Here is a 13,077-nt window from a genome sequence, read left to right as displayed (position 1 = left end):
ATTGATAAAAATGTTTCATTTATAAGAGGAGCCAGGTATCTAAGCACTCTATAAAAATATTATAGGAAAAAAGTTGGTTTTTTGAAAAAAAAAGTAGAATATGTCATAAGTCCAATATAAATCAATAGTATAAATGGTACCCTTAATGACTTTATTTAAAAAGTTGTTTTTGCCATAGGATTTACAAATAAAATAAGTCTTAACATTTTTTTGTGAAGTTATATTTTTTTTTGAAGTGTAGAAAAAATGTGGGTCTACTAAAAAAACTAAGTAATAATAATGGTAGATATTCTAACGAAATTTGTTACTTTTGAGATTGGAAGCAAGAATCTAAATAGTCCAGTGCATTTATAATTTGACCCAGCAGTTTGTACCACCCACAAATTTTTTTTGCGCTTTCGATAGAACATTGGCTGAATATTATTACCCTGATTGTTCGCACTCGCGAAATTCACCTTTCGGTCGCCATCTTGGATTTTAGTTTTTGTTGAATATCTCGATTTCTATTTATCATACATAAAAGTTGTGTATACAAGGAACGTAGGCAATTAAATTTCGCGTCTTTTATGTTAAGAACATTTTTTCGATATTAAAATTCTCTACAACTCTGTCATACCACTTTTTTTTCTATCGCTATAAATACAAAAGTTATTAATACTTTTTTTTTTTTTTGTTAAAAATGCTCTTTTTTGTTTGTGTTTTTTATCTTTACTTTTTTCTTAATTTTTTTTTTTTACCAAATCTTGAATTTTAAATGATTTGTGAGTATTTTATAGCTTTATGTTACAATAGAAAATTCAGGACCTGCAATTTTTTTATATTTTAAGTCTCTTCATTTCGTAAAAAAAGAGTATTTTTTAACAAAAAAAGTATTAATAACTTTATTAATTATAGCGATACAAAAAAAAAAAAAAAAATTGTATAGCAGAGTTGTAGAGAATTTTATGGTGAATAATCTTTTCTCCGAACGTTTTTTCATAATTTTGATAAAAAGTGCTCAAAACTCTAAAATTGTTATTTTGTTCGGTTTTTTTACTTTTTTGGCTTGTAACTTTTTTAATATTCAGAATATCGAAAAAATGTTCTTAACATAAAAGATGCGAAATTTAATTGCCTACGTTTCTTGTATACACAACTTTTATGTATGATAAATAGAAATCGAGATATTCAACAAAAACTAAAATCCAAGATGACGGCCGAAAGGTGAATTTCGAGAGTGCGAACAATCAGGGTAATGATATTCAGCTAATGCTCTATCGATTTAACAAAAACTAATTTGGGGGTGGTACAAACTGCTGGGTCGCCCATATATGAACATCATAAATGCTCTGGACTAAAAGTGTCTAAAGGAAAATGTCATGTTTAAAAGGGTGTTTTTTTTTATTGATTGAAATTGATGAGTCACTTTACAGATTTGGTAAAAAAAAACTTTGGGAGAGAAGCAAGAAAATAGAATTTTTATAAATTAATTTTTTGGTGTTGGTAAGGGTGTTTTTTTTTTTTCATAGAAACAGTAAATATAGTATAATAAGTCCCAAAAAGCCAATGATTCATGTATTATGTACGTCTAAGAATTTAAATAGAAACTAATTTTGGATTTTGTTTCGAGTTCAATTTGTCATCGAAACCAAAAAAAAAGTGTTGTTTCGGGACTTATTACAGAATTTACTGTCTCTACGAAAAAAACACCCTTTCACCAAAAATATTTTCAACATAGTTGTTTTCAATAATTTGTTTAAATCAATCATCTAACAAAACTCATGTGATATATTTTTGATTAAAGCTTAATCTAATTTTTCGTCTCTAAAATTTGGAATTAATATATTACATTTAATCTTATTTCATTAAGGGCCAATTTTTCAACAGTCAGTTAAACAGTCAGTTAGTACTTATTCTCCTGATAGAGAAAAAATCATTTTTTCAACAGGCAGATATAGCTTATTCCTATGAATAAAACTATCTGCTTCTTTCAGAGACGAATAAAAATTATTCTAAGGAATAATATCAATAAAAATACTGTGTCAATTGTCAAAGCTGCTTTGAAATAATTTTGACAAAGAATACAGAGGAACACAAGAAAACAAAAACAATTATAAATAAAAAAGACGTTTAGTTTTGAATATTATTGAATTTGACAATTTTTTTTTTGTTATTCTGTAGAATAAATTATTTTTGATTGAAAAATTCAATGTTGTTATCCGATTGTTTATAAGCCTAATAAATTTATTCGTCGAACAGTTAACTGGCTGTTTATTAGAAGATGGAAAAATCGGCTCTAAGCCTAATTGCCTTTAAATTGAATTTATATGAAGATTGATTTAATCTATGAATTTGACTGAAATATATGTGTTTTGTTAATTGATGTCAAAGTTTGTTTTGATAAATTTATTATGAAGAATTTTACCTTCAACCAAAGTTGCATACATATATTTCGGTTGAATAAAATATATATAGGTATTTTCTTAATTGGCTTAGATTTTAATTGAAACACAGAAATACTTTTCTCTCTCTCTCTTTTTTTTTGTTCATTGAAATATTTCAACCAATTACCTATTCAATAAAACAAAATTTTATCAAATTCGTAGAAATTCGTCGTTTTGTTAAATTATTTCCATTCTTGATTGATTTTCAAAGATTCAATTTTATGAAGAAAAAAGGTTGATTGGCAGGTAGGTTGACCTTTCGACAAAAACAAAGCAAAGAAAAACCTAACCTAACCAAGCTAGTCATCGATCTAAATGCTGGACGACCAAAAAAAAAAAAAAATTAAATGATTGATGCCTATTGCATCTATACTTTTGGTTATTTTTCAATTCCCCAGCTAGAATCTAAAACTTTCTCTCTGGATGATGCATTCCGTCTTCTGAATTTCAATTTTTAGTTCAGGTCCGGATCGAAAGTTAGTGGCGCCATGGGACTTATTTATTTAATAAAAACTTTTCCATGACGAGATTTTGTAGAAATATAATATTGGAATTGATACTTGAAAAGTTGACTAAATTTTTTCAAAAATAAGTTACCATTTTTGAAGTTTTAAATAGGCCCATTTCACATGGCTACTGCGGATATGTTTCACACTTTAAATAGGATGCAAGAGCATTGGGTGTTAACCATCCTATATACTCGTACATACAAAAATAGTCTCTATAGAACTTTCAATATTCTCCAGCTCTCACTTAAAATGAATGAGCGGTGTGATGGTGGGATGGCATGATGGCGGCAGAAACTTTTGCGTCACTTTGTGCAAGAATGCACACAAGAACTAGCTACCATGAATGATATCCTGCCAAACGTAAATACCAACACGAACAGAGAAATTCATTTTGTTTCTTTTCCTTTTTATGTTTTTTTTTTTTCGTTTCTTTTTTTTTTTGTTTAGCGAAAGGACGACTCTCTCTGATGATAATGAATCCTTGGGAGTTGAAAACTTTGGTATATAAACAAAAAAAAAAAAAAGGATGGAAACGAGATGAAAAATGAGTTTCTAAGAAGAAATATATACGAGTAGTCGTATAGTGCAATGCTCGAGCTAGAGAAGATGTAGAATAGTGTTCTTAATTGTAAAATTTACGCAAGGGAAAGATGTGAAGCCTTCTAAAACTAATTGCATATAGTCTTTAGTCTTTACCTACTCGTACCTACTGTTGTTTTGTTTTTAGATTTTCATAAGATATTATTTTATTTTTTTGAGGGAAAAGTAGATTTAATGGTGTTGACTCGATTTCATTGTTTGTCGTGTTTATTAACTATAACAACTATTGATAACAAGATTATTAAAACCCCTCTTAAAGTAAATCCATCCATCAGCTAAGGTTCTTCTACAAAATCAATTTTCGTTTGTTTGTTATCAATATCTAATACCAATATCGCGAAAAACTTTAAATAGCTGCAAAATAGTTACAAGGGCACTCTGATTTCGGTGCTAAAAAAATTAATTTCTCTGCTCTCATGGGTCGTAGAGAGCTATCAAAAATACTATTTCGACTTAATATTATTTATTTTTATTTGTTTAAACTAAAAGAGTGTGCACCAAATCGATAGAAAATGTTATGTAACAAATAATTAATTTTTCAATTTTTTGCCGTAAGACATTCTGATGCCGAGATATTGTAAAAAAAAAGATAATTTTGGGTGTCATCGCAACGTTTTTACTTGCGTTCATTTATCTATTGCTCGGTGATTTTTTCTTTAAAATGCAGGAAATAAAGAATTCTACAAAATAAGTTAGAAAAATTGAAGATTACTTAAGATTTTTTTTGAAATAATAACAAAAATGCGTTTTTAAACCACTAGAATTTGACTTTAACTGCTTGCCTCATTTACTCACTTTAATACAATGAAATTACATTTAAACTATAGCAAATATTATAAGGAAGATATTGTATGTTTATTTTTTTGTGTACGACATACTGGAACTACCATATTCGCTTTGAGGCAAAATATCCCAAAAAAAATGCATTTTTTTTAATAACTCCGCTAAAAAGAATGATCGATCCATGAAATAAAAACTGACAGTGCTTCTGCTCGCAAGGTTAGGCCCTTTTTTCCGATGCTTTGACTGGAGTATATGCTAAACGCAAAATTGTTTGTTTTATAGAACGGTAGAATGGGGAGTTTAAAACCAGTTTTTCGTAAAAACTGTATAAAGTAAGAAATATTAATTTTTTAAAAAGTGGCACAACTTTGAAAAAATTATTTTATTCCAAAAACAAAATTCGATGAAAAAAAGACCATAAATTCGTTAAATTGTAATATTTCAAAAAAACTGGAGAATAGCAATGTTAATCTACACACAAAATTTTAGCCCAATCGGTTAAAAACTGTAGGAGTTTCCTGGTCGCCCGATGGAAGAACAGGATTTTTCTATCATCCTGAACTACACCGCCATTTAAAAAATTTCACATCATTAAAAAATTTAACATTAGCCTATTCTGTTACCTATTAATATACTTAATTAAACTAAACAAACACCAAAAGAAAATAATATTTCTTCTTTGTTTTATACGCTGATGAAAATGACGCTCGATTTCGTGGTTTACAAAGTGTTATTACCCCTTAATTATTTTTGTCAAAATTCAAAAATTGCTAAAACTTGTTTTTCGTTCTGTGTTCGGCTGAAAATATTTGATAGATAAACTTGCTTACGAACCAAATTCAGTTCACTTAGCTATAATTGTTGTTTACAAACAATTTAAATTATCTATTTGTCGCAGAAATCTTTAAACTATTTGTGCACTTATTCATAAAACCATCCAATATTTATTTACAATTTGTTTTATTCTCATTACGTCAATTTAAATAAAAATGAATACTTCTAAAGATTCACCGATAAGAAAAGAAAAAAACATACTCAGTCTCGAAGCTTTAAAATAATCAGTTAGTCCCTAATCAAAAAACTATTTACAATTTAAGTCACGATAAGCCACATCCAAAATTATTGAATCAGCAGTGCAGCTTAACGCAAAAGGCATGAATAATTTTTTCATAAGCACGTAATTTCCCAGGTTCATATTTCGTATTTGGATTATCAAAACAATGGGTGTCCCCCGTTTAATTAACTTTGCTCGTAGACAATTAGGTGCTTTACATTATCTGGGGAAAATCCATTTTTTTCAATCTTCTTCAAATAAAATTTATTCAGAATATGAAGATTTAGCGAAGGAGTATATAAACCCAGAGCTATTTTGATCTCAATAATATTCGCAATCTTGCAGTTTAACTAATAATATTAATTCATACCAAAATGCGTGCTTCAATAGTTTTTGTTGTAATTTTTGGTTTCGTGTGTGCTCTATCTTCGGCACTACCTGTAGCTGATCCACTAGAAGCAACTGAACTAGAATTTGCTGAGCAAACTGATTCGGAAGCTGCAGAAGTGGGTGAAGCGCCAATCCGGCAGAAGCGAGCAACTTGTGATTTGTTGAGTATATTCAACGTAAATCATACAGCCTGTGCTGCACATTGTTTAGCCAAAGGATTCAAAGGCGGATATTGCAATGGCAAGAAAGTTTGCGTTTGTAGGCGTTAGTTTTAAGAAAATGTATTTTTTGTAAGTGTTAAAAAATAAATAAAAACTAAAATATAAAAAAAAAATATTTCTTATTTAAGACAAAAAAAAAATGCATTCGAAATTAAAAAAAAAAATAATCTAGCCCAAAAAATTAAGGGATCTAAAAAAAAATAGTGATTTTTTTAGTGATATTCGATAGGCTGTATCTCAGTAAAAAATGATCGCATCATGACAAAATAAAAAGCATGTGAAAGCTCTATTCTTCTAGTTTAAGGATTAATTAGTAAAATATTTATTTTTCTAACGGTAAAATAGCTAAATCGTTAAAACTGTTCAAAAACCAAAATTTTCCAACTTTTTTGTTTTTCCATTTCTCTTAAGAAAGTGGGACAATTTTGTCTGATAAAATGATTATTTTTTTTTTAAGAAAGGCTATTTATTTGGCTATAAGATTCATTTCGTTCCAAACTTCTACGATTTTTTTTTTTAGACTGCAATATCAGTTATCAAACCAAAAACCATACTTTTGACTTTGACTATCAATATCTCAACAACGGATCACTGTACAGAATATTCAAGGACATATTTAAAAACTTCATTCAACTCTCAACAAAGAAATTTTTCTTATTTTTGAGATTAATTTATAAAAGCCAACAAAATATGCATGTTAAATAATCCATGCCGAATGAGAGGAGAAACCTGCTAACACTCACGTATGAGTGTATCGCACAAGAACAGCCAACGATCGTGTGTGTTGCATGTTACATCCTTCTTTTTCCTCCTATCATTCTGTTCAGTCAAAACTGTCAGTCCGAAAGAGATCTTTGAATAAAAAGCACGTGCTGCGCGCAGTCTAGCTAATGAGACCATTCGTGTTTTATTTATTCATTTCATTTATATACAGAATATTACAGTCCACTTGCTAGTTTATCGTTCACGGTCCATCGAAGCCGAAAACTGTGCTACGACCTATAAATATAAATACCTATGATGGTAATGGGTTTGCAAAAAAAAAATAATATATACAATACATAGCTATGTATTTGTTTTTAAAACAAATATCAAACAAATAATAATAAAAATAACTGCAAGTGAATGAAGCACCTAGCATAAACAAAATATAAAATAAAAAGGGTTATGGTGGATGCGAATGCGATATGTGATGATGTGTAGTTAGGTATCTACCTACATGTTTAAAAAAAATTAACTGTTATCAAGTGATAATACGGAAGATCGGTTGTAACAGTGTGCAGTTAAAATTAATTTCGTTGTGAAAATGTCTATGCATGCATTTCACATGCATTTCAAATGAATGAAAATTACAGAATATAAATAATTTCTATTTGGTGTTCATTTATAATAGTTTTCAAAGTTTTATTTATATCCCAACCGCTTTATATAAAAACTCATTTATGTGCAAAGAAAAATCATAAGAAAGGTTATTGTTATAACATAATGCGAAAACGTTATACAGTACATACATACACATATGTCTGTGCTTGCCCTTGTGCATTGCCCAACTCTTTTTTGCAGTAAAAAGAAAACAAAAATATAACAATAATAATTAAAAACAGATGAAAACAGAAAACAAAAGCTGATCATGATAACAGTACGTGGATGGCGGTATTTATTGCACAATTGTATCTTTTATGTTTTACTATGTCATATATCTCAAAGCATGTATGTACCAGGTATATTCCTATGTATACAATTTACTCGAAAATCTGTGAACCGATTTTGATTTTCTTTGTGTACGTTTTGTTGCTGTGGCGCATCTATGGTACAGCTGTTGAATAGGATATCCCGTTAGGTATCGCTTTTTATTGTCCTTTTTATTTTAGCAAACTATTTGTCTACGCCGATCGGTAGGTACATACTTTTACTTATACCTACACACATAATAGCTAGCGCTCACTCGAGTGGGTGCATTATTAGATCATTTTGATTCCTATTTTTGTTTTTGGTTGATGAGATAGGTGTCTACATACTTACAAACAAACATATTTTGTTTTTGGGTTTGGGTTTGAGCTTGAGGTTTCTTTTTTTTTCATGGTTTGTAGTTGTATTTTTTTTTTTAGGTAACTAGGTAGTATTTGTTTATACATAAATAGATATGATAATCTTGGAAAGATTATGGCAGAGAGTTATCTACATTTTGGATGATAAAATATTTATCTAAGCAACATGAACAGTGATAAATGATGTGTGTAGACGATACATATAAAATAAGGAAATGTTTGTGGATATTTTATATTGCCGATGTGTGATACATATTTTTATTCACAGTACTTAGCATAATGCATGGAATATTTTTGTCTCAGACGCGCTTAATTAAGTGTGTATCTTTTCAAAGGTAAGGTAGGTACCTACTTAATGATTTTGTTGATAAAAAAAAAAAATAGTAAGAAGTTGACAAACAATGTTCATTCCTTAACATTGAAAATGGTGAATGACACAGGGTGCAGGGTGAGAACCAATTCTCTCCAATCTCATATTATTTATACGGAGGTTGTACAGTACACGTACACACGAGAACCGTTAATTTGAACTCTATTTTTTTAAACTCTTAATAAGCATATTATTATTATGTCTCTAGCAAACTTTAATTCCTTGAATAAGGGCCAACTTAAAAAAAAAAAAGAAAAATTTTATAAATTAATTTTATGTAACAGGACTTCACAACTGTTAAATTGATAATAAATCTAGATGAGCATAATAACAATAAAAGGATAACAGAACCAATATAAATAAAAAAAAAGGACAATGTAAGGTTCAAAGTAGTTTAGCAAAGCTGTATTAAATTTTATCTAGTAGAAGACATAATACTTTGAAGAAGAGCATTCAAGGCTTTTCTAAAAATCCAGTCCAAATAATTTAGACTGCTCGATAAGTAGTTTAGTATTTGAGTGTGCCTTTGCAAAAAAAGCCACATTCTTGCAGAAAAAGTGTTGCCTATGTGTAACCTTTTTAAAATTTAGTATTTGAGTGTGCATTCTTACAAAACGCACATTCTTGCAGAAAAAGTGTTGCCTATGTGTAACCTTTTTAAAATTTAATATTTCAGTGTGCCTTTGCAAAATAAGGCACATTCTTGCAGAAAAAGTGTTGCCTATGAGTAACATTTTAAAATTTAGTATTTGAGTGTGCGTTCTTACAAAACGCACATTCTTGCAGAAAAAGTGTTGCCTATGTGTAACCTTTTTAAAATTTAATATTTCAGTGTGCCTTTGCAAAATAAGGCACATTCTTGCAGAAAAAGTGTTGCCTATGAGTAACATTTTAAAATTTAGTATTTGAGTGTGCGTTCCTACAAAACGCACATTCTTGCAGAAAAAGTGTTGCCTATGTGTAATCTTTTTAAAATTCAATATTTGAGTGTGCCTGAGCAAAAAAAAGGCACATTCTTGCAGAAAAAGTGTTGCCTATGAGTAACATTTTGAAATTTAGTATTTTAGTGTGCGTTCCTACAAAACGCACATTCTCGCAGAAAAAGTGTTGCCAGTGCAGGGTAACATTTTTAAAATTTTATATTTTGAATGTGCTTTCGCAGAAAAAAAAACACATTCTTGCACAAAGGTTATTACCTACAAAGTATGACATTTAAACTTTTATATTTTGCGTGTGCGTTCTAACAAAACGCACCTTTTGCAGAAAAGTGTTGCCAATGCAGGGTGACCTTTTTCAAATTTTATGTTTTTTGTATGTGCTTTCGAAGAAAAAACGCATTCTTGCACAAAGGTTTGCCTACAAGGGTGACCTTTAAACAATTCAATTTTGAGTGTGCGTTCGCAGGATGAATCATTTGTTCTTGAGACAAAATTCATCCCAGCGTATATTCTTCCCAAAAAGGAAAGCAGATTGCCTTCGAAGGGCATCCTTTTCACAATCCCATTTGAGTGTACGGTCGCAGGATGAATCATTTGTTCTTGAGACAAAATTCATCCCAGCGTATATTCTTCCCAAAAAGGAAAGCAGATTGCCTTAGAAGGGCATCCTTTTCACAATCCCATTTGAGTGTACGTTCGCAGGATGAATCATTTGTTCTTGAGACAAAATTCATCCCAGCGTATATTCTTCCCAAAAAAGGAAAGCAGATTGCCTTCGAAGGGCATCCTTTTCACAATCCCATTTGAGTGTACGGTCGCAGGATGAATCATTTGTTCTTGAGACAAAATTCATCCCAGCAGCGTATATTCTTCCCAAAAAGGAAAGCAGATTGCCTTCGAAGAGCATCCTTTTCACAATCCCATTTGAGTGTACGTTCGCAGGATGAATCATTTGTTCTTGAGACAAAATTCATCCCAGCGTATATTCTTCCCAAAAAGGAAAGCAGATTGCCTTCGAAGAGCATCCTTTTCACAATCCCATTTGAGTGTACGTTCGCAGGATGAATCATTTGTTCTTGAGACAAAATTCATCCCAGCGTATATTCTTCCCAAAAAGGAAAGCAGATTGCCTTCGAAGGGCATCCTTTTCACAATCCCATTTGAGTGTACGGTCGCAGGATGAATCATTTGTTCTTGAGACAAAATTCATCCCAGCAGCGTATATTCTTCCCAAAAAGGAAAGCAGATTGCCTTCGAAGAGCATCCTTTTCACAATCCCATTTGAGTGTACGTTCGCAGGATGAATCATTTGTTCTTGAGACAAAATTCATCCCAGCGTATATTCTTCCCAAAAAGGAAAGCAGATTGCCTTCGAAGGGCATCCTTTTCACAATCCCATTTGAGTGTACGGTCGCAGGATGAATCATTTGTTCTTGAGACAAAATTCATCCCAGCAGCGTATATTCTTCCCAAAAAGGAAAGCAGATTGCCTTCGAAGAGCATCCTTTTCACAATCCCATTTGAGTGTACGTTCGCAGGATGAATCATTTGTTCTTGAGACAAAATTCATCCCAGCGTATATTCTTCCCAAAAAGGAAAGCAGATTGCCTTCGAAGGGCATCCTTTTCACAATCCCATTTTGAGCGTATGTTCGCAGGATGAATCATTTGTTCATGAGACAAAATTCATCCCAGCGTACATTCTTCCAAAAAAAAGAAAAGCAGATTGCCTTCGAAGGGCATCCTTTCACAATTCAATTTTGAGTGTGCGTTTGCAGGATGAATCATTTGTTCATGAGACAAAATTCATCCCAGCGTACATTCTTCCAAAAAAAAAAAAAAAAAGCAGATTGCCTTCGAAGGGCATCCTTTCACAATTCAATTTTGAGTGTGCGTTCGCAGGATGAATCATTTGTTCATGAGACAAAATTCATCCCAGCGTACATTCTTCCAAAAAAGAAAAGCAGGTTGCCTTCGAAGGGCATCCTTTCACAATTCAATTTTGTGTGTGCGTTCGCAGGATGAATCATTTGTTCATGAGACAAAATGCATCCCAGCGTACATTCTTCCAAAAAATAAAAGCAGATTGCCTTCGAAGGGCATCCTTTTCACAATTCCAGTTTGAGCATTTGTTCAAGAAACTAAATTCAATCCAAAAACATCAGTTGATATCAAATGTTCACCAATACAAAACACCTCAAACACGTGTGTACTTAATTAAAAAAAGAAGTGTTATCCATTAAAACTGCTCAAGAAAAGGCAGCTAATATCAGATCGATCACATTTTATATCCAATAAAAAAAAAAAGGGTTTAGCAATTGAAAAACAATAAATTGATAAAATACAAAAGTTTTTCATTCACACCTATGCAAGAAACCTGTTCAATTTTTTATTTTCAAATAACACAAATTAACCTAGGAATCAAGTCCTTGGAAGCAGAGTCATAAAACTGCTCAATAAATAAACTTAAGCAAACCAAGCAAAATGAAATCATAAAAAATTTTCAAAGAGTATCATGCAGAACAAAAATGCTAGTACATTTACATCTACGTATGTATGCTATGTTCTTTTTACTGACGAAAATTTAAATATGATAGATTTATTGTGCAAGAGCAATAAATTAATCTCTTTTTTTAAAATAAGTATGCAAAAAATTCAACAACCAGCAATTGCTTTTAAACCTTTTAACCTTTACACCTTTTATTTTTTGAGTGTGCGTTCGCAGGGCGAATCATTTGTTCTTGAGACAAAATTCATCCCAGCGTACATTCTTTCATGAAGACAAAATGAATCATTTGTTCAAGAGACAAAGTTCAGTTCGAAACCATCAGTTCATATTATAAAACAAAATATTAAATACTCAAAACATACATTATTTCAAACATTTAGGTACATAAAAACATTATAATATACATTCCTTGAAGTAAGAACCATGACTAAAAATTATGTTTATTTTCTTTTCATTCCGAGAATTTCCAACTAGAGAAGTTTCTGGGAACACCAACACCAATCAATTCTCTTGATTCTGTAGAATCAAAGTGGGCAGGGACATCTGTTCATGCGCAGAACAAACCAAACACGAATGAAACAGTGCTGGTTATCAATGGCAGCAAGTGATTTTACTACAATCTTTACCAAGAAAAGCAGGCAGCTATTGTGTTACAAAAGTAGTGGCAAGAGAAGAAACAGCAACACAAGCAGCAATTTTAAACACAAACATTCAACAGCATCTAAAATCTCTACAACGACCATGAACTACAAATTTTGCAAAAAAAAAAAAGTAACAAAACTGATCAAGTTTTCCACACTGAAATTCTGAAAATTTTAATTCACCAACAAGTTAAGCAGATGGGTGCGACCGCATAAACCTCTTTCACAACAACAAAGCTGACCTTGGACATTTCCACGTTTCAAAACTTTGGTTCAGTAAACCACCACAAATACGAGATTCTCCTGACTTTCCATGCTACATAATATTGCTAAAACCAGATATTTGCTTAGAATTTAAAAGTCACAACATATAATCCCGAATCGACTTGGTTTTTCATTGGCATGTACATACACGCAGGGGGGCCAATGTTTTTCCAATGTCCTTGAGAAATTGCTATTCAGAAGGAGCCCCCAACGCACTGAAGATCATCAATCAGCAGATATTAAACCGAAGGTTTAAAGTGGGCAGAGTGTTAAATAATCCATGCCGAATGAGAGGAGAAACCTGCTAACACTCACGTATGAGTGTATC

General features: G+C 31.3%; 2 protein-coding genes across 2 annotated transcripts in view; both read left to right on the top strand.

Annotated features, from left to right (window-relative positions):
* LOC129907511 (protein N-terminal glutamine amidohydrolase) overlaps positions 1–13,077 on the top strand; it is a 234,183-nt gene that overhangs the window by 124,677 nt on the left and 96,429 nt on the right. The gene's annotated exons all lie outside the window — the stretch shown is intronic.
* LOC129907513 (defensin) lies at positions 5,696–6,028 on the top strand. Its single transcript, XM_055983791.1, has one exon. It carries the CDS (start codon positions 5,744–5,746, stop codon positions 6,026–6,028), a length of 285 nt encoding a protein of 94 aa, XP_055839766.1. The 5' UTR covers positions 5,696–5,743.

This window comes from Episyrphus balteatus, chromosome 1, assembly GCF_945859705.1.
Source record: "Episyrphus balteatus chromosome 1, idEpiBalt1.1, whole genome shotgun sequence".
In the NCBI taxonomy this organism is placed as follows: Eukaryota; Metazoa; Arthropoda; class Insecta; order Diptera; family Syrphidae; genus Episyrphus; species Episyrphus balteatus.
Note: the sequence above shows the minus strand (reverse complement) of the source record. Positions and strands in the feature narration are given on the sequence as shown.